Genomic DNA, 22,959 nt, shown 5'->3' with positions numbered 1-22,959 from the left:
GCTCCCACTTTCAAGAGTGTCAGTGCCACATGAATTGAAATCTATTTCTCCCTCATCTATCCTACAGCCATGTATTCAACTCTCTACACCCGATCCCAATTTGCTCATGGCTCAGGTCATAATTAGCTTAAAATTAGCTTAATAGTTTTGCTTTATATTTCAGTCTCAGTTGCTCATAATCCTGCAAAAGAACCTCTTTCTTAGTCTCAGCTTTGCAACTCATTGGTATTGATGTGGACCACAACTGATACTTCCCCTCCCACTTTAAATCACTCACTGGTTCCAATAAATGCCCTTAACCATTGCACTGAGCATGCACAGCATTTGGGAATCTCACTTTAGCCTGCAGTGAACGAACCCACACCTCAACTATAGTGCCACCTACTGTAAATACATTACTTTTTTGTCACCCATATTGAATGGTAACATTGGTGTGATCAGTTTGCTCATATTGCCTGCAGCCCCTGCTGTGGTTCACCTTATTGGACAAGCGCATGAACTAAGAATCCTTCATCTTGCTTACAATCTCACTCTCCTGATGACAGATCAAAGCTGAAGTATCCAATCTGATGCGTGTGCACTAACATGTCAAGAGCTGGATTTCCTTTGCCTTTGTTGCATATAGCTGGACAGAGCTTTTAATTTTCTAGGCAAGCCCAGATAAGAGTGCAACAATGTAACAAAGTCAAACAAAGTAGGGAGGTCTCGAATTTCAAATGTAATTTAACAGACAATTGAAAGAATTTATAAAGGCTTCAATTTCAGTGTATTTTGCGGCGCATGCAAGGTTTTTTTTTCATTTTTAACTTAATCATTGTTCAGATGACAGTGGGAAGAATCAGCATCAGTACACAGGCAACATTAAGGATAGAACTAAGCATACAATTTTACTGTATCGATATAATAGCGAGAAAAAAATGCAGTGGCCAAAACACTTCTGAAATATTCACAGACCAATGATTGAGTTTTATTACCTTCAAATCTATTTCCTTGTATTTGTGAGACATGCCCACTCGAACCCTTTTGCCATAAAGGATTGCTGGCTTCATACTGTAAAACGCAACTGCTGTTTGTGCTTGCCCATTTGTAGCCATTTCCACAAATCCCTAAATTTTGATTTTAAAGACAAAATTCAAAGTAATGCTTACGATAAAAATAAATGTACTATCAGAACAGTCATGTTCTACAAGTGCGACCAGAAATTAATGAAATCCACAAAAGACAATAATTTTTGTTTCGTGAACATCGCAATTTTATTGACAATGAGCAAATCAATCTGATATGCAAATTAAAAGTTCAGCTTCAATACACCTTTGAGAGGCAAAGTTGTCACCAATTCCTCAGTTATAAGCATCATTAGACTGAACATGGCTGCTAATTTCTCTTTACAGAAGACAAACTTATTTTACTCACCTCGCTCTTAGTATTTAAAAGCAAGTATTTCGTAATGATTCCAAAAGGTTGCGCAAGTTGCAGGATATCTTTCACTTTGCATTTTCCTTTTGGTAATTCTGTTATGTGAAGCACTCGACCAGGTTCATCCATTTGCTTTGCAAAGGAACAACATAATTGTTTACTCGAAGTACAGAGTATTCTGCTGGAAAGTAATATTCAAAACTATACTTCCCCTTCCCTCAATTCTTCAGATCACACAACAAGGAAAAAATGCTTTAACTTCATTTGGCAGTAGAAAGAATGATGAATGTTAAAACTGCATTTCATGACAACTTTTATTTTAAATATTGGCACTTGGTAATAATTGCTAATATCACGAAGTTCAACTGGGAGAAATCTGGCTTTCACCCACAAGATAGGTGAGTAAATTCAATATTAGAGACCAGGGTACTTCTGCACTGGTATTTTTACATTTCTCAAAATAAAACTTGCCACATGATGGAAGTTCAACCTAATTTCCTCAATGCAGCCATTATTCACTTTCTCCATGCAACCTGGAACTCAAGAGTTTTAAGACTTAAGAATGTGAACTACCTCAATTGGTACATTTACCATTAACTTGTTGAACTTTGACTTTTCAGATGGATCATGAACAAAATAATAACAGTAGATCACTGTTGGATGGGTTTATATAAAATGTTACCAAATAAAAAAATTTAAATATTTTCCTTGGTTTCACCAACTTACAAATCTGCACCTTAGTTAGCTGGCTATACCTATTCCTTTTGCCAATATAAAAGATGAACTAGGCCATTAAAAAAAAAACACCACTGCAATTACCCATGAGGTAGAATTGAAAACCAGGGAAGTCATATTAAATTTGCACAGAACCCAGCATTGAATGCACTTTGTAAGATACAATCTGGGTCTCCAAATTATTAAAAAAAGGACAGGCTAGATTTGAAGAAGTTCAAAAGAGATTTATTACAATGATATCTTAACCGAAAGGGTTTATTTATTCAAAACAACTGAATATTACTGGGATTCTTTTCTCTATAAAACAGACTGAGGCAGACTGGGTAGAGATCATGGGATTATGATATTTAAGATTATGGAACGGATCAATTAGACAGACACTGGGACTTTCCCACTTCCAGGGAGGCCAGACTAGAGGCTATAAATATGAAAGAGTTGCTGGTAATTCCAGTGGAGCATTTAGGAGATTTTTTTCCTCTCTAGAGACTGAAACTCACTACCAAAGGAGCAGCTGAGGCACATTGCATAGATAAGATGCACTTAAGGAGAAGATTGATAAATACATAAGGTAGATAGTAACAGAAGGTGGTTTAAATGGAGTTAACTGAAATTGAGTGGATGGGGGGAGGTCGTTGTAGCATTAACACTGCCATAAACCTGCTGGACAAATGGAATTACAGCAAACTATTTTAACTAACACCTTATAAACTGGCACTCTCAATAAACCTGCAAAAATTATATATCGAAATACCATAAGTTTACTGTATTATTGTGATCTTCTCAATGGTTAAGTAATCAGTTATTGGTACAAACAAGAAGGCTGTCTGCCAGCAAGTTTTATTTAAGGCAAAGTTGTATTATTAAGTGCTTTATGCTGTAAATAAAGTATAACGGTGATGTGTATACCCCGCATTATGTTTCTATTGCTTAGTGTGTGTTTTTACGTTGATTACATGGACCTCTTGATCAACCAGAATATTTAATCAACTAGCACAGTCCTGGTTAATAAAATGTTTGCTGTACAATGTAACCATAAGGTATGCAGTTAATTTCCTTGGGTTCTAGCTAGAATATGGCAGGAGATGTCATAAAAGACTGTACTGATCCAAGAGATTTCAACCTTATCAAAAAGAATGACAAAACTGTTAATATCACTCATCTAAGATCAATGCAACACAATATATTTGAAGTCATGATTCTTCCTCTTATTACTTCCACATTTAATATTAAGAATGGGTTTCATAACCTTTTCAATTCTGATTTAAATTTCACTGAATGCATCAGCTGATCCAAAACTAAAGGAACAATTTCTCCCAACCTGACTAAAATAACCTAAATCACCTAGAACTGATGGAATTTTTTTATATCTCTGATATTATTCATACTGTAATAAAGTAAAAACTGACCAAGTTTCGTTTGTTCTGCATTTCACCTTTGCGGTTTCCTGAAAAACAAACCAAAACATATCATGAGTTCGGAATAATACGCAATTACTTCTATTTACATAGTAATAATAATTAACTTTTATTTTTTGGTGGGACTACTTGCACCTCCCAATTTCAAACAACGCTGTATAATGCAGTTCAGATATTAAAACCAGGTATTCAATTCTCAACAAGCGAAGACAGCGCTAGCTGAGGGCAAGCCTCCACTACGCTATGTTAAAATCACAAGTCACACGATACCAGGTTATAGTCCAACAGGTTTATTTAAAACCACAAGCTTTTGGAGCATTTCTCCATCAGGTGAACTGAGCAGCGTTATGAAAGCCTGTGATTTTAAATAAACCTGTTGGACTATAACCTGGTGTCGTGTGACTTCTGACTTTGTCCACCCTAGTCCAACACTGGCATTGCCACTTCATGCTATGTTAACACAGCTTTAAGCAACACCTGTCCTTTTGCCTCTCCTTTCCCACAGTTCAAGGCCCAAATGTTCTTTCCAAAAGAAAAAATAATTTACTTATACTTCTTTCAATTTCATATACTGTATTCATTGAAGCTTGAGGAAAAGGACTCTATCTTTAAAGTGGCACTCTACAGCCTTCTGGACTCAACACTGAATTCAATAACTTTTGATCATAACCTCTGCCTCCATCTTGCTCTAGTATTTTTCTTCCATGTTTTATTGCTGGTGGTTTCTTTCTTTATCTATTCAGGTTGTATTTACTTTATTTTCCAAAATGCAGCAGTTCATACCTCATTTCAGACATATTTTATTCTTTACTATCTCCATTCTCTTTGGTTGCTGCATTATTAGATCTTTTGTTATTTAATCTCACTTCATTAATCCTTTCTAAATGAAAATCATCAACCTGAAACATTCAGTTTCTCTGAACTGCAGGATTTTTAAAGTAATTTTATTGTTATTCATGACAATCAGACAGCTCTTTCTTGAGGCTTTTCCCCTGACCTGGTTCATGTTCTTTAAATTGAGTTGAAAAATCTTTTTATTAAGAATGTTCTTCTCGATGAGGAGCCTTCAAGCTAATCCACATTCAACAAGCTGCTCTGAAAATCTCTGGTTATATTTTGACAGCTGTGACTAATTCAACCACAATAACTTGGACAATCCACAACATTCTAAAAAGGTTAATGTGCCTCATGTTCAAATATTAAAAGACTTCTTCAAAAACAAAAATGCAGACCTTCATCAAAAACTCATCAGTTCTTCCTTGGGCCATACCCCATGAACCAAGGTTCATTGAAATTGTGTATTAATATTTGAAACACACAGTTTACAGACCGACGGGGCAAAACATTACCTCTGCCAATGACAGTTGCAAATATAACAATTCAGCTATTAAACGAGTAACAAACAAGGCTGCATTTATGGTTAACAATGGTATAATAATATAGGGGGAATGACTGCTTCAAGCAGCCTCCATCGCCAACAACTTATTAAATTAAGTCCTCAAAAAGTCATGATTTCCTGTTTGGCGGGAAATTGGTGATGATCAAATTCTGGTACAGCACAAATTTGAGTCCCAAATTTAAAATGTGAAATCAATTCACTTATAATTATACTGTACACACCCATTAAAAAAATGATAAATCGAAGAGGCTTCTTCAACTTTTCTTTTAAAAGGGCAAAACTTTACGCACTAACACGACCTACAATCAGGAAATCAATAACACTCATACTAGCCAGGTTCAATGGTTCAGCAGGATCATTCCAATAACATTTAGGCATGACTCGCATATGTTTCTAAGGCCCTGTTCAAGTCCCACCTGTTCTATAACATGCCTGAATTGGTTGAATAACAATCTCTCGCAAGGTGACTCAACTTCCAGCATTTAGAAGAACAAAGTAAGGCTGATAAAATTATATGACCTACAAAATGAACAGCGTGGAAAATGCGAGTATATCAATTATTTACTGTCCATAATAAAAGCTATAAATCCAATGTTACCCAAAGTTGGCATAACATCAACTATCAGTAACTCTTGATTCCTGCACAAATCACATGGCTGCTCAAAGTGGAAATCTAGTAAAGATGTCACCCAATTTGAAGACTAATTTCTACTGAATATTGTTCTGGCCGATTGAATCTTCATTTATAAGTTCACATTTAATATGAGACTAGAAAAAAAACGTTTCACAGTAAACCTAACAATTTCATCCAAGTTCATGATGTATGAATTTTTTTTACCATTTTGTGAAAAAGGAGAAAATGCCTAGGTAGGTATTCAAACTTATTTGTGACAGCAGTCACCACCAGACCAATTTTTATGGACATGATGGCAGACTATTCCCTATTACTGACAGATATCTATACGTTTGTGTGTAAAACTGTGATATAACTGTAAGCAAGAGGATAACTAGAAACAAAAATTATTTATTAATAATAATCAGCAACAAAATCATTTTATCCTAACCTCCATGAGGGTCCATTGCATCCAGCTGTCTGATAGCTGCAAGGAGTGCAGAAGCAGCATCCGGTGCAATATTGGTCTGCTGTGCAGATGGATTGCTCCTATATTTAAACCATAGGAAGATCAGCATTAAAATGTAAGTAGGTGCAAATTAACTATCAATAGATGCAACCAACACTTTAAGAAAATTAATGGGAAAGTAATACAAATTAAACTTAAAAGAATGAATGCATAACAATGCCCAAAGCAACAAGATCAGAGATGCAGTCGTATGGCAGAAGCAGATTTTAATTTTGCACATAATTAAACTTTGCGCTCTTTTGATTCTTAAAACTAATATATAAGCTCTATACCAAAGAGCAACTTAATAATACAGAACTTTAAAAATGAGGAGATAGGAAATTACTACCTGTGGGGAAGAGCATAGTTAGAGACCATTAGTAGCAGATAGCCATTCAAAAGGTCCAACAGTGAATTCAGAAGAAACATCTTCATCCAAAAAGTGAAGAGAAAGTATAACTCACTACTGTGGAATGGTTGAAACAAATAGTGTTGATGGAGTTCAGGAGAGGCTAACCAAGTTTGCGGGAGAATACAAGAGTGTGTCACACTGAAATATTTAAATCAGCACAGACAGGAGGAGGCCTACATCCCCGCCAGGTTTTCCTGCCACTGTGCGGATCTCCAAGGTCCACACACGACAGCAACTTCCAGAACTGGAAGCATGCTATTGGCACGTGAAGACCCTCCAACAACCTGCGCAGCAGAATCGGAATATTTGAGGAGGCTCAAGTGGAGTATGAATATTCTGACATGGACTGGTTAAGCCAAATTAGCTGTTTCTGTGCAGTACATTCCATATAGGTAACCAGCTAGATGTTGGAGAAGAGCTTCTAAATTTTGCTGCTGTATTTTGCTACTTTTGAATGATACATGCTTTTGTGATACAGAAAAAACAATAGACACTTTTACATTCTAGTAGTACTTCATGGAATGAGCTCCTCAGACATCACTCAGATTGATAATCACAGAAAGCAGTCTGAATTACCTTGTGGATGGTACATCTTCTGGAACCCATTGTGGGTAGCTAGAAATGAAAACAAGAATTTGTTAATCATACATTACCAATCACTTCTCATTTCTTCCCCTCTGCTACTCCATTCCAACCACCATATCACTGAATGAAATACAGTGAAAGCGATACAACACGGAGATCGGATTCCAAGAAGCAAGACTACATTATAGCTGAATAATCAAAATCACTTGCTGATCATAGCATATGGCAGACGTTTTCTTCCAGTTATTCATTGCAACGCTCATATAACAGAGAGTGCTACAGTCAATGCAAGTCAGTAGAAGAAATGTGAAGTGCTTTCTGCGATCAGCTGTTAGCAGTGTCTGGATCCTGAGATTGGGTGAGTCTTTAAAGCAAAGGCGTTGCAAAATTTTGCGTATAAAACAGATTTGTGCCTTCTATACACTACAGAGAAGATATAGATGATCAGGGAGAAAGAAGGGAGCTGATTTCCTTCATACATAAAGTGTTGATGGGTTCTGCAGGTTTTCGAAAAACTTTGGCAGAGAGTAGGAAAAATCTTTTATGAGTTCTGAAAAAGGGTCACTGGACCCAAAATGTTAACTCTGATTTCCCTCCACAGATGCTGCCAGACCTGCTGAGCTTTTCCAGCAATTTCTGTTTTTGAAATCATTAATGAAGTCTGATATTTCCAACTACAGGTACTCATCACACGGCATAATAGGAAGTCACTGTATAGTGCTTATACAAGTAGTGCGACTTGTATTACAACTAGAATTGCCAGTCAGAACTGCAGCCCGATGGATTAGAATAAAAACAGAGCACTATATGCTTTACACCAATTTTAAAACTGCTTCTGCTTTATCACCCAACTCATCAAATTAAAACAGATATACGTTCACTGATCCAGACCAGGGCAGGGACTTTTTGGTAGCCAGCAGATTCTCATGCCATAAGCAAATTTCCGACATATTGATCTGCATTATAGCACTGTACATACGTTATGAATTTGAAACTGAATGTTACTTAACTGTTAAGTTGTTGTACTTGGAGCAAAATCTGGAAACATTACCAACAGCCCACATCAAATCACACCTTGACATTTAATTGTAAAACCGTCACTAGAACTTCCACTACCAACATCTTGGGGGATTACATTGACCTGGATTAGTCACATAAGTCAGCTAGGCATAAGTGTATGTGGCTATAAAGGTAGGCTAGAAATCTTGCAGTCAATAACTCACCTTCTGACTCCCCAAAGCCTGCCCGTCATCTACAAGGTGCAAGTCAGGAGATGCCTGGATGAGTGCAGCTCCAGCATTCAAGAAACTTGACACCAGCCAAAATAAACAACACGTTTGAGTGGCACCAGAGCTATAAACGCTGACTTACTCCACCACTGACATTCAACAGCAGAAGTGTGCACCTTCTACAGGATGCACTGCAGAAATTCAAAGTTTTATAGACAGCACATTCCAAACCCATGATCACTACCACCTAGAAGAATAATTGCAGCAGATACATAGGAAGACCACAAGCTGCAAGTTCCCCTCCAAGTCAAATACCATCCTGACTTGGAAATCTATTGCCATTCCTTCAGTTTCACTAGCTCAAAATCCTTCCTTAATGGGATTACGGCAGTTCAAGGATGCAGCTCACCACCATTTTCTCAAGGGCAAGGAGAGATAGGCAATAAATGCTTGACCAGCCAGAACAGCCCACATTCCATGAGTGAATAAAAAATTATAAAATTACACTTATGGATGAGAAAATGTCAAGGAAGCAACCGCTTTCACATTGTGACTTTTATAAAACACCACAGCAGGCCATGGCCAGAAATAACTGCTCCCTATCTACATCAATGATTTGGATGTGGGAGCCAATTATAATATTGACACATTCGCAAATGGTATGAATTGACAGGCATGTAAAATGTGAGGACACAGCAAAGAGGTTTCAAGAGAATCAGACAGACAGAATGGACAAGACCATGGCAGACTATTGTGTGTATAAACATGAGGTTATCCATTATGACAGAAGAACAACTGAGCAGAGCATTTCTTAACAGGTGAGAGATTAAAAATTGCAAATGCCCAAAGGGACCTAAGTGCTCCTGCTCAGTAGTCACTGGGTGCTAGCACTCAAGTGCAGCAAGCAATTTGGAAATCAAATGTCATGTTAGCCTTTACTGTCAGAGGATTTGGGCAAACGGAGCTTCAGTTATGTAGAACACTGGTGAGACTGCACTTGAGAGTCTTGTGTGGAATACTGGTGCCCTTGCTTAAGGAAGGATCTACTTGCTGGAGATGGAGTAGAATAGAAGTCCACCAGACTGATTCCTAGGTTGGTGGGACTGGCCTATAAGAAGATATTGACTATACTGGGACTGTAGCCTCTGAATTTAGAATTCTTAAAGCGATAGACAAAGTGGGTACAGAAAGATGAACGCCCTCACTGTGGGATCAAGAACCAGGGATCACAGACTCAGAATAAATGGCAAATCATTTAGGAGTGAGATCAGGAGTAACGTCTTCACTCAGCTGGTGGTGAATCTATGGAATTCTCTAACCCAAAGGTCACTGAAGCTCCGTCATTAAGCATATTCAAGACAGAGATTTTAGTTACTGATGACATCAAGGGATATGGGGAATAGCACAGAAATATGGCATTAAAGAAGACAATCAGCCATGACGTAGAATGGCAGAGCAGACACGAGGAGCTGAATGGTCTAGTCCTGCTATGTTCCTTAAGAGGTTGATTTCAGGTGGTAAATTAAAAAGACTTGGCTTCCTGGCAAAATTATTTCATACTGAGAGCGCTCAATGATAAACTGAATTGAATGTATACAACTCAGAATTAAACTGTTTCCAAACAACACCAATAAAAGTCTAGCCAAGGCAGTCAACAAGAGAGACACAGTTAAAAAGGCAGGAATAGGCTCTCCTCTTTCAAAATAATATGGCAATTATTCTTTCTCTTGACACCTGTGTAATATGTTGAAAATAACATCACAAACGTTTTCAAGTCCTCTTCAGTTATCCACTACCAACAACTCAAATTCTCTATCAATCTATCCAATCAATGCACCACATAGCAGCACTTCCACTACGTTTGTGTAATCTGTTATTAAAATAAACTGAGACGAGACTTCCCAAACAAAATCAAAACGTAAAATAATCTTATATGACCAATAATGCACGTGTAACTCATGTACCCTATAAAAGCAATGGGATCTAGTTTAAAAAACAGTGGAAGTTAGTCTTTTCATACTAAAGAAGAACTGCATACATTTCCAAAAGCAGCAAGCAACGCCTTTTATGTGCTGGTTCGTTCTTATGTTGGTTCCAATCCTGAATAGGAAAACAAAATCACAGTAGTTTTAGCACAAAAGTGAAATTTAAACTGTGACTATATATGGTTAATATATTAACAATTTACTAATCTTCCAGAACCAATACAAGCAAAAAAAAATTGATTCAACAGTAACATACACAAATACAAAACAGCTGCCCAACAAAAATGCTGGAGGAAATCTTTGTTAACAAATGCCGTTTTAAAATCACAGAATTAAGCCATATCCTGTTATTTAATAATATATGCTGTGTATGCACATAATTTGAATGCTTAGCTACCTGTAGGCTGTGCTTCCTTGTTCAGAGCATAAAGTTCAATTCCTTCCGAAAAAAAGATCGCAGTTCTATTAAACCCTTTAATTACCTGTTGCACCTATATGGTTGCTTTTATTTGTCTGTTCTCCAAGACACCCTTTGCTCTTCCACAGTTCCTGGTCTCATTCATGAAACGTTAATAGCCTGCTTGATCTTTTCTACATTCCAACCCAGTCAGTTTTACTGCAGCCCCATCTATGATTAGCATAGCAGATGAAACAACCTATACTTCCCTGATCTATTCGGCTCAGTACCACACTATGTGACAATTAATTCTAGAACTTATTGGAAGATTATTTCTATAATCACAGTTTAGATCTTGCTGGATACGGATATCAAAATTGAATAATCTTGCACAGAACAGCCATACAACTTAAACAAGTACAAGACCTGAATTGTTGAGTGAAATGAATTAATGTTGAATGAAATGTTGAGTGAAGTAAGATCAACATGCAAGCTGGACAAGATGATCTTTTTGTTCCAGATAGAGGGGGAAAAGAAACAGTACTATCCTTCCAAGCAAATACAAGTAGGTAGCAAGAAGGAAAGGAGCAAGCACTTGAAGGGGACAACAAACTCCTAACACGTCTGAGCAAATTATTTAACGTTTGGTGACTACCAACTCATTTGTATCATTTTGCATAAATCGTGATAGCTAGCACGAAGGAGCATAGCTTTAAATTGAGGGGTGATAGATATAGGACAGATGTCAGAGGTAGGTTCTTTACTCAGAGCGTAGTAAGGGCGTGGAATGCCCTGCCTGCAAAAGTAGTAGACTCGCCAACTTTAAGGGCATTTAAAAGGTCACTGGATAAACGTATGGATGATAATGGAATAGTTTAGGTTAGATAGGCTTCAGATTGGTTTCACAGGTCGGCGCAACATCGAGGGCCGAAGGGCCTGTACTGCGCTGTAATGTTCTATGGGCGGCACAGTGGCTCAGTGGTTAGCACTGCTGCCTCACAGTGCCAGGGACCCGGGTTCGATTCCAGCCTCGGGCGACTGTCTGTGTGGATTCCAGCCTCGGGCGACTGTCCGTGTGGAGTTTGCACATTCTCCCCATGTCCGCATGGGTTTCCTCTGGGTGCTCCGGTTTCCTCCCACAGTCCAAAGATGGGCAGGGTAGGTGGATTGGCTATGCTAAATTGCCCAGTGCCCAGGGATGTTTAGATTAGGTGGAGTAGACAAGGGAAAGGCAGGGGTATGGGGAATGGGTCTGGGTGGGATGATCTTCAGAGGGGCGGTGTGGACTTGTTGGGCCGAATGGCCTGTTTCCACACTGTCGGGATTCTATTCTATGATCTATATAACTTTCCCCTAATGCACTGTTCAACATGAACGAACTTATCATTGTGTGCTTTGTGGAAGCTGCTATACAACGTACTCCTTTTGATACCACTGAAGCTGCTATTCAGAAGTCAACTTCTAGGGTTGGGAAAATGAACGCAACTAACTGGGGAAAAGCAACTAAAGGCTGTTTCCTTTTTTTGAAAACTGAAACCAATCGATGTACGTTTCAATGAATGATCCTTTTTGTTCTATTTGTATTTGAAATGCTTTCTAATCCTGCTTCCGTGCTCAATCCATTTTTCAAACAAAATTTTAACATCCTAGTTACTTTTGATGTAAAGTTTATTTGCCCCTCAAGTAAAACCTGGTCACATTTTAATCCCTGTACTAAAGGAAAATTACATACACAGTATATATTATGTGAATAACAAGATTTTTCTGTAATTGGTGAAATAGTAACAAAAGAAATAATCACTATCCTAAGCATTCCTTTTCTGAGACAAGTAGATTTGCTTTTTTAAAAACAAATTAAGTATAAAATTGTGCAATTTTATAAAGTTTGTAAGTTAGCTCGTGCAAAGTTATTACTCACCCAAATATAGTCAAATTCATTCTTCAAATTAAGCTTTCCCTTCATGAGTGTTTATCGATGTAACATCACACATGACAGATTTATTTTGCCATTCACAGCATCTCATTAAGGGACTTCCATGTTTGTAGACCACCCAAACGCAAACTCTTCCACTGTTTTCCCATATAATGACTGACGATACTTCAAGCATATACAAAAGTGCTCAGAACCACTTTCTTCGGGGAAGGGAATGGGATAGTACAATGTTCAATTCATGTTAAAAAAGAAAAGAACTACTGTGCAGATTGGGAAAAATATACTAATTCCAAGTTTTCTACCTTTTATATATTCCATGGGTACAGTGAGTCCCAAAACGGAGGGGAGAGAATGAGAGTGCTCACCTCCTTAACCATACCAGGGATTCGAAACCATTCAAGTGCAATTAGGAACGGGAAATAAATACTGGGCTAGTCAGTAACTCCCAAACCCCCTGAAAGAATAAAGACAAAGCTCTACCATACTAGGGATCCTTAAGAGAACAAGAAGGATGATTGTGCTCAATATTCTTGAAAAGATATTTGCTTAATATTAAGATCAACTCAGTTGAAAATAAGGTTTGTGGAAATGTGATACTTGACCTTTGAATTTCAGTGTATTCTCTGAAGTATTCTAATGCACATCCACAACCTTGCACTGAAAGGGCTGAGATTTAAGGAAGTGGAATGTCTTCCTTAGTTTGAACTACTAAGTCACTTGTCTGTTATTTTGAAATTGTAGTATGTCAGTAAGTGACAAGTGATTTGGTTTGTGAAGACCACACTGATAAGCAGGAAAATGATGAGGATAGAGAACTGGAAGTCAACACACAACGGAAAAAAAATTAGAGTGAAAAACTTAACTTCTCCAAGGCCTGAGCAATACATAAAATAGGACCATTTCTAGCTTGGTAAAGAAGTGGGAAGAATCTCTATTTATTCAGACGGGACAGAAAGAACCTGATTTTGAAGAACAACACAGATTCTGCTTAAATTGTCCAACAGGTTTACACCTCAACATGCAAGCACTTCTTTTAAAAACTATCAGATTGGAAAATGGTAAGACTACCTTTAGCCACTAGATTCAAAGTTTTTACAGCCAGTTCTATAAATCATCATGAACTGATAGTTTTTTCTTGAAACAAAATCGTAATCACAATTTACAGGAATATTCCTGTCTTTTGCTGTTCTTCTCCTCATGCATGTTAATCAGTTATGACCGTTCTTCACTTTGGTAATTTTACCCTTAAATGTTTATCTACTTGTGTTATTTATCTCTCTAGACTTTCAATTCATTACCTTCCATCTTTCATATTTTCCAGGTGTTTATGCTGAATGACAAGTTAACCAAAAATTAAACAAGTTTTACCAAATTTAAGTCCACGTTACAAAACTAATCTGCTACCACAGAAGATGCGTGTAACAAAAGTTCAACAAAAGCAAGCTAAGCTACAGCTAAAGCAGAAGGATAAAGGGGAGTCAAATAAACAATAGACAGTGAGGGCAGTAACATAAAAATATAGGCTTCTCGCTATTTGAGAAGACATATTCCCAAATTTCATAAATCGGTGAAGATGTAGGTTGAGAGGGAGAAGGGAGGAAGGCACAGAGAAAGGTGTACACAAGAGAAGTGTGGCAGACGAAGAGTCAGGGGAAGGGGCAGTGGCAGCAGCAGCGGCAGCGGCAGCAAAACAGCAATAGGGAGAGAGAAAACAAATTCACGCAACCTAAGGTAATATCTTCAATGCAGACAAGAAAAGTGGCGAGCACCTATTGGTGGTACTAAACTTTGCTTGCATTAATTGCAGGTGTCTACATCTGAATCAAGTTATTTGGGACTCGAGTTTTTATGGGAAAACATGAAAAAAGTTCCATTCTAACAGATTTTATTGATTTTATTCCTGTCTAATTCAGAACAAAAAATTTGTCAGCTTTCTGCTCAAGTAATGGTTTGGTTCCAGAGCCTTTTGAGTACAATACTGGCGTTATCTACATTTCAATTAGGCAACACCAAAGGCAACTTCAAGCTCTTTCTTGATATTGGCAATCTGGTTATTTGTTACGAGTTTGATTAAAAAGATGAATCATTATGGTTAATGCTTTAGTCTCACCTTTACATACAGAATGAATTACTGCACTATCATACTGTTTAAAGATTTGCTTCAGCTCCTAGTGAGAAAGTGAAAGAAGGCAAATCTATGTAATATCAACTGCATGTTCCCAGATTTGGTATAAATGATCAAATCCAAAACGTAGTTTTTTGAAATAAAGCCAAGTGCTTTGAACTTATGCAAGGCACCAATTTAGACCAGTAAGAATAGGAAACACATGACTGTAACACAGGGCAATTTGGAAAGGAAGAACTGCAAGATATTTGACTCTGCACTGAGAAATTACAAAAAAATTATACACCAAATTTTTCACTCAGACAGAAACCTCACCAAAGGACCAGCCAACAGATACCAAATTGAAAAGCAACAATATTGGCATTGGTATACAACTGTCACAAGTAAGGAAAGTCACTTAATGAGATGTGCCATGTTTTCAGAGGGGAAAACCCCAAATTATCACAAGAGTAATTGAGCCATACCTTGGTGCATATAAAGACCATAATGAACTCTGGCTTGAATTAACATGATTATATGCATTTACCTGGATGAAGCGAGTATTTCTAATGTTACTCTGAGGCAGCAGTTTCCAAATATTTTCCATAAACAACATTTAAAATATGGAATTGTTTTCTTATAAAAACTTATATAATTAATAATCTGCAAAATAAATAGTAAACCTTCCTGATTAATAGAATTCCAAACCCTTTCAAAGAAATTTAAATCACAATTAAAATTTTCAGCCAACACTTTGCAAAAAACAAAATCAAATGTGTGCACAGTACTGTACCACTTATGTCAATAAACATTTCCTTCTACATTAATCCTCACTGTAGGTTTTGTTTTAAATCACCTAAAAGCATCAGAGCCAAAGTGGACTCCAACCACCTGGTTAAGAAAGAATCCCAAACAGATGTTGCAAATAGATCTTAATATAGCTAAACTGGATGCTGGACCGCACACAGCGTCAACTTAACTTTCATTTATACAAATATAGCTTCACTGCTAACATTTCAGAAAGTTCCAACTTTTGTTTATGAGGGGAAAGAGAGGACATTGTCACAAGGTAAACAGGAAAACATAAGCCGAAGTGTTGAATGGTGAAAGGAAACCAGTCTTGCATTCAGGTGTGCATTACACACCATCCTCTCTTGAACACTGTCCTTTGGAGAAAGGCATTTTGCATGCACCAAGTTGCACCAAAATATTAACATAGAAAAACAATCGAGACCCAAGGCCCGGTAACTTCATAACATATGCTCTAATTGCCAAGGCGGGCACATAATTTCTGATGGTGAAAAGTCACTTCCCCTCTTCTTTTAATTGACAAGTAATGCCAATGGGTTACAAGTACTGCACACTCCTTTGATTTCACCAAGTCCAAACTATAATAAGTTTCCACCAGCACTCTGTGCATGAATTTGAGATGCATACTATAAATGACAACTTGCTTTTAAACGGGTGTTACTTGTCATTAAACTGACAATAACAAAGAGATCCTGTGCAGTATTTCATGTTGCTAAGACGTTCCAATGAGTATCTGGAACAAATTAAGACTCAAATGATGCTTCCACAAGTCCAACAAGAGCTGGTGTTTGTCAGAATTATACTTTAAAAAGAAATTTTTAAATTAGAGGTCACTCACCTTCACAGAATGAACAGTTACATCACACAGCGAACACAAATGAGGGAACATTGTTGGCAAGAAACCATGGTAATCGTTTATGTTGCTCAGTGAAGGAGATCCTCGCTTTCTCTCAAAAAGAGGCCTTTCTTGCCCACGGGAAGGAGAGGGCCCCATTTTTCCATAATCGGAATCATATATTGACTCAGACATACGCATATCATCTCTACGGAAGTCATCACCTCTCAATCGTTCAGTATCATAGTCCTTCCTGTCATAATATCTAGAACTCGACTCTCGAGAAGAACCATGGTCATAATTGACCACTGGATCAGCGTCAGGATCACGACCTTCAAAATTACTTCGAAAGCGCCTCTCTTCCTCCCATTCATTGCGGGAGGTTCTGAAAGAACGATCATCCCGAGGAGAACTGTCACCTCTGCCGTAATTCAAAGATGTTCCTTCATCATTTCTTTTTCTTTTAAGTTGCATAAGAATGTCTGGCAAGGATTCAGGAGTAAGTTTGTCTTCAGGATAGCGGCTCAGTTCATCCAAGTCCCTGGATGAAAGGCCAAAGGTAGCTAAAATATTACTGGCCCTGTCTGCATCAATCTGTTTTTGAACGGCAACTGATGTTTGATTGCGACTGCCTACATCAAACAAGGAAGGCAAAGCACTGCTGAAGCGAGAGGGCCCTCCACCTGAAGACATACTTTGATGTCCTTGTCCCACACCTTGCATGTTCACTGCCTGACCCTGTCCAAAATTCATATAGCCACCCATTCGTGCACCCTGGTTCATTCTCCCAAGATTCACATGGACATTTGCAGACTGCGCTGCAGGAAAGAATCCAATATTATGACCATCTTTCTTCATGCCACGACCATGATCCTGTTGGGCTCTACCCAATGACATTCTGGCACAAGAGAGAGTCTAGTTCAAAACTGGCAAGAGCAGGATAAAGTAAGTCTTCAGTGGTTAGTAGATAGCCTTTGTTGGCTCTGTAGAAAGCGGTTTCACTATCTAACTTCGTCTAATAGATGGCTGATGCGAGTAATGGCACAGATTCCTCAGAGAACTTTGCCAGGCTGAAAAGTTAAAACAAAAATGTTAGGTCAGGGATCTCAAGGCCTCAAAAAGGACCATGCATCTCGATCCATCTTCAAAGTTAGAAGTTCAAAACTGGTCTGCAGAAAGACAGTTTAAACAAGATCGAATGCAACATTTCATAGTTGCATGCAAAATCCAATGCAGTGGGATAATTTCTTTGAACTCTTATACAACCTCTTAACAAGAAATGATAAGAATCTCAAAAGGCATGTCAGTGGGAAAACATGGCCAGTGCCAACACCAAAAATGGTAAACTGGCCAACAAACTGTTTCAAGTAAACAAGATTTTCCAATCCACTCTTATAGGATATCTAAGGCATTTTGAAGATCACAAATAAATTTATAGCAACATTTTAGAAAAATACCTTTGTAAATTTTAAGATATTATAACCATTCCTAGAAAGGGAAGTAACACATGAATTGGATGTGTTGTAAGCCACTGAAAAAGAAGAGGTTGTGTGCATATTACAGCACTCATTTCAGACTCGATAAAATGATATTTTTTTAAAAAGGACCTATCAATGATTTAACAACTCATTCTGTAAGGACATGTCTCTTGAACATGGTGTTCATTAAGTAGCCTGCAATCTAAATTAACTGGTAACAAATAAAAGTGTGCACAGAATTCAAGGTATTTGCAATAAAGGAATAAAGTCAACAAGGACCATTAAAACAGCAACTAGCTTGCAAGGAATAGCTGCAATGCTGAAATGTAACTACTGTGCATCCAACCCAAATTAGAATTGTTTGTTGGATAATTACATTTACAACACTGCTGATGGTCAGCACATGTTGTCTTCATGACCAATTGCTTACAAGGAAGTGTTTTTCCATGAATTTCTTGCACGAGTTGAAAGTTATACATGGAAAGGTAATTATAAACATTTTCATCCTACAGGTCGTCTGAAATGAAAACCTTACCTCTGCATGGGTTTAAAATCAACCCAAAATTTCAAGACTGAACAACACGTCCTACCTTGTTGATTCATGCTTTTAAGCACCAAGTGCACAGGCACTAAAAAGATGGTAGATAAAGCAATCAGAAATTACCAGCATTGTTTATTTTTGGACTACTGCCAAAACATCAAAAGATATGAATCCAAACACCATCGAAACAAAGTAACAGCATGGATTTAGTGGCACTATTCTTCAGAGCAAGGCACCTTGATATGATGGGGGAAATATGTGAATTGAAGTGGAAATCTTTGGTTGCAGTGGCATACTGTGCGGCGTGAAAAATGCTTTCTTAAAAAAGAAAAATTCAGTTTGAACTTTCATAAAAATAAACTCTTTGCACAGCAAACACTACACTTCAAATCTGTTCAATGGCTTTTTCTACAACTTGGCACAATAATGGCATCGATTCCATTCTGTTTTTCAAACATGTTACGGCAAGGTTCGCCAGCATATGCAACTTAAAGAGCTTTTGTGATTGTTGCAACAAGACTTACCTGCTGCAAAACACATTTTATTGCTAGATAATTAAGAAAAACTGAGATTCGATCATTTTCCGACCAAGATCAATGTGTGACTGAAATCAGCTCTAGAACACCTATCAAGCAGTCACAAGATCAACAGAGAATCAGACTGATTTTTAAAAAGTCAAGTTAGCGGGAAAACACATTTTAAATGTTGGTGGAAGTTTGACCAAGTATATTTAGGGAATTCTACTGGATGCACAAAAATCAAAATTGTGTAATTTCAATTCAAAACATTAAGTTAACAGACATTTTTTCAAAGCAAAATTTTATTCAGATGGATAAGCAAGCTACAAATTGAGCAATTCCCATGTCAAGTATTTTGTTTGATAAAAATGTGTGAAATCGTCAGTTAGAAAATTCAACAATGTTTTGGAATAGTCACACCAAAATTAACAGCTAATTAAGTTTATTAATAAAGTATTTTTTTTAAAATGCAAGAAATTACTCGTGCACCCCAATTGTATTTAAATTTATTTCATACGTTTGCCGAATAAGGACTACACTATCTTTATTACGTGATGTGATCAATGAAAACATTTCAGTTATTGTGGGCAACAACATCTCAATTCAAAGCAGCTTTTTCTTTTTTCTTCATTAAGAACATTTTTGGGGGAGGAAGATAGTAGTTTAATACAATTCTTCATCAATACATAAAAATAAGCTATTGTGCAGTTAACTGCACTTGGGGAATTTCAGCAATATTTCTCAACTGCTCAAGCCGTTCTGGACCCCTACCAGTGCATTATTTTGGAATGCAAATCTACAAAGAAATTCATCTGAGGATGAATCTATCTAGTGTCTCCAACTACGGGAGCTGGGATTGGTAACTAGGAGAGACTACTAGTATTCAATACCAAGTGAAATACCTACTTCTTAAAGGCACTGCCCATTTTAGCACAGTTGCTATCTTCAAGACAGTAAAGATCTCCAGCAGGTTTCCATTATTGATAAAATGGATTGGATTTATTAAACGTGCAGATCGTTTAACACAAAAGGGCAGGCTCTCCATTGCCTACATACAAATGGTTGATCGTTGATTTGAAAATCTTGTTTTGTTCAACACCATGCAGAAAACTGGGACTGACAGCATAGGAATTTTTCAAACTCTTGTCTGGCACAGCAGTGGATATTAAATCTCCAGTAGCACCAAACAAAAACATAGCTACAATGATTCTTCAAACCTGTATTACACCAACCAGACTTCACATTTTATCCAGTGTCCTTGAGCAAACTCAGCAAGATAAATAATATGGGCTCAAAAAGATCAACAGAAAGAAAACTTACATTTTGACAGGTCCCATCATGAGACACTTTCATACCGTAACAGGTCTTGCACCTGCATTTTTATTAGAGTTGAGAATGGTACCACTGAGTGAAGTTGAAAATATCTTGTAACTGGAATTTGTGATTTTTTTTTCTTATTCAATTATTTCTTGCACTTTCTTTAAACTAGCTTACATTAACTATAAGCTTAAAATCCCATTTTTTTTCCTTTCTCCTTCATCAGCATTTGCTATTCTCTATTACTAAAAAAGAATTGAAGTAGGAAGTTTAAAAATCCAGAGAAACCCATAACTATCAATTAAGAAAGCATCTTACACTTGTATCATCTTCGAACACTCCATTAGAGCAGTTGAAACTACTTAAACAAAACTGGGAACTAAATTGTATATTTATTCAGAGATCTTTTGGTCACATCATTCTAAACCTACAGGTTATTTGTTTTCCTTTTTCAAGAATCCAATTTTCTTTTTACCCACTGAGAAACCAGCATGCACCATAACAGAAATGTTAGGAACTCAGTTCCAGACCACTTTCCAGTCAACAGACACCTACAATGTTTTAAAATTGTAATGACAAACACAAGTGAACAATTTAGAAAATCAAAAATCTCTGAATACTGAAAGCTGAATTATAAAAGGATGCAATGTGTAAAACTAGCATAATGTTTCCTGGTTGGGGGCAGCATGGTGGTTAGCAGTGCTGCCTCACAGTGCCAGGGACCTGGGTTCAATTCCAGCCTCAGTCCACTATCTGCGTGGAGTTTGCACATTCTCCCCGTGTCTGCACAGGTTTCCACTGGGAGGTCCGGTTTTCTCCCACAGTCCAAAGATGCGCAGGTTAGGTGGATTGGCCATGGGAATGCAGGGTTACAGGGATAGGGTAGGGAGTGCTCTTCAGAGGGTTGGTATGAACTTGGGCTGAATGGCCTGCTTCCACACTGTAAGGATTCTATGAAGTTGGAGTACAGAATTTCTCTTCAATTTCATATGTAATGAGAATATTTGACATGGTTTCACATATTCAGGTGTATGGTCAACTATGAACAATTGGGTCAATGTGACGTATGTAAAGCAATGTAAAATTCCCTGGTTTTAAACAGATTTGTTTTCAGACATGCCAATTTCCTTGCCAGCCAAAGAAAAGTAGATTGTTTCCACGTTCAGTATGATTGAAAGTGGAAGGCACAAAGGTTACAAACTCTTTACCTGAGGTACTCAGGCAGAAAAACCCAATTTCCATAAGGTTATTTAATCGAAATTGTACTGTTTTGAACACCCATTTTAGAACTAACTATTTTAACAGGCTGTAGAAAAACTACGCATTTTTATGTCATAATGTTGACCAAATGACAGGAGGCAACAGAAACTAAATGATACAATTTTAAATGGGGTTCTGGAACCTGAGGTTTAATATGCAAAGGAACAAATCAATTAGGCTGTTAAAAATTGTATGGGATCCATCCTTTATAAAAACAGTAGTGTACAAAAATCAAGTCATGCTAGACTCTAATAAATTATTGATTTTGCCTCAGATGACTTTTTTTCTCAATTCTAGGCAACATATGGAAGGTCATGAAGGGGGAGCAACATAAATTCAGAATGATACTGGATTAAAACAAGTGAATTACAAAACTGTATAAACTCAGTTTGTGTTGCTTTTAATAAAGATGATTAAAATGTAGTGTAATTAAAGTTTTTAAAATGATCCAATACAGAACAACTTTCTTTAGTAGGGGATCTTGACCAATAAGCCATCACACTCAAAATTACAGCTAGGCCATTCAGGGGTGATAACAAACACGACCACAGACAAATTAAAAGCAGAGTGCTGCAGATTCTGGTGACCGCAACTTCACTGGAGAACTTCAACAGGTAGATGCTGCCAGATCTGATGAGATTCTCCAGAATTTTCTGTTTTTATATCACTTCAAATAGGTTGGGGTCTTTGTCAAAATGTTCCTGAGGCTAGATCAATTAAAAATGTAGAAATTTGGTAAGATTCTGGGAGGTAGATGGAGGTTTGATTCTGAATAGTATGAATCAGGTATGGAATGCCAGAACAAGTTCAAGTAGCTAAAAGGTCTAATCATGTTGCTGGAAGACAGCTCAGGCCCAGAAGTGACTTAATAGATTATCAGGATGAATGAGGGATTTCAGTTAGATGAAAAATCTAGGGAAATTTTAAAGGGACTGTCATTTCACAAAGAAAATTAAGATGAGATTTGACAAAGGCTTTCAAATTTGATGGGAGAAAAGCAATTCACTGATGCGCAAGTCAGTAACTTGACGGCACTGATTTAAGGCAGTTAGTAAAAAGACCAGAGAGGAGCTGACGAGTGCTCTATGCAGCAAGTTACAAAATAGAATGCATTACCTGAAACGGTGGGAAAGCAAACTCCAAAACAGGATTGAACAAATAAGGGGAAATAATCACAAAATTACAGAGAAAGACCAGGGAAATGAGATTAATTGATTAACTTTTTCAGCCAAAGGCTCGTGGGACTGAATGGCCTCTTCTGGTGCCAGTTGATTCTATGAAATTAGGCTGATCACTTTCAAACCTCTATGCTTTAATGTTTCACACTTTTCACCTACCTATATTTTAACTAGGTTTACCTTTACCGCCTTCTTTAGTTTAATTTGAAATATTCCCAAATATACATGAACAATCTGTGAAAGAGAAAACAGAGTTAACGTTTCGGGTCCAGTGACACTCTGTTTAACTCT

The 22,959-nt window shown here is 37.4% G+C and overlaps 1 protein-coding gene across 4 annotated transcripts in view; it reads right to left on the bottom strand.

Moving 5' to 3' along the window:
- Positions 1-22,959, bottom strand: part of LOC109927360 (matrin-3-like) — a 52,953-nt gene that overhangs the window by 24,703 nt on the left and 5,291 nt on the right. For 2 of the 4 annotated variants that reach the window (XM_048603390.1, XM_048603391.1), the window contains exons 2-8: positions 16,380-17,446; positions 10,351-10,412; positions 7,075-7,113; positions 6,030-6,127; positions 3,558-3,595; positions 1,414-1,548; positions 975-1,106 (exon numbers count right to left, since the gene is read on the bottom strand). In XM_048603390.1, the coding sequence (XP_048459347.1) occupies positions 975-1,106; positions 1,414-1,548; positions 3,558-3,595; positions 6,030-6,127; positions 7,075-7,113; positions 10,351-10,412; positions 16,380-17,273 (1,398 nt within the window). In that variant the 5' untranslated portion in view covers positions 17,274-17,446. Of the gene's footprint in view, positions 1-974; positions 1,107-1,413; positions 1,549-3,557; positions 3,596-6,029; positions 6,128-7,074; positions 7,114-10,350; positions 10,413-12,612; positions 12,828-16,379; positions 17,447-22,959 lie in introns of all 4 variants that reach the window. The other 2 variants (XM_048603393.1, XM_048603392.1) reach the window with 2 other exon arrangements.

This window comes from Rhincodon typus, chromosome 12, assembly GCF_021869965.1.
Source record: "Rhincodon typus isolate 14 chromosome 12, sRhiTyp1.1, whole genome shotgun sequence".
Lineage (NCBI taxonomy): Eukaryota > Metazoa > Chordata > Chondrichthyes > Orectolobiformes > Rhincodontidae > Rhincodon > Rhincodon typus.
This window is presented reverse-complemented; position numbering and strand designations above follow the sequence as displayed.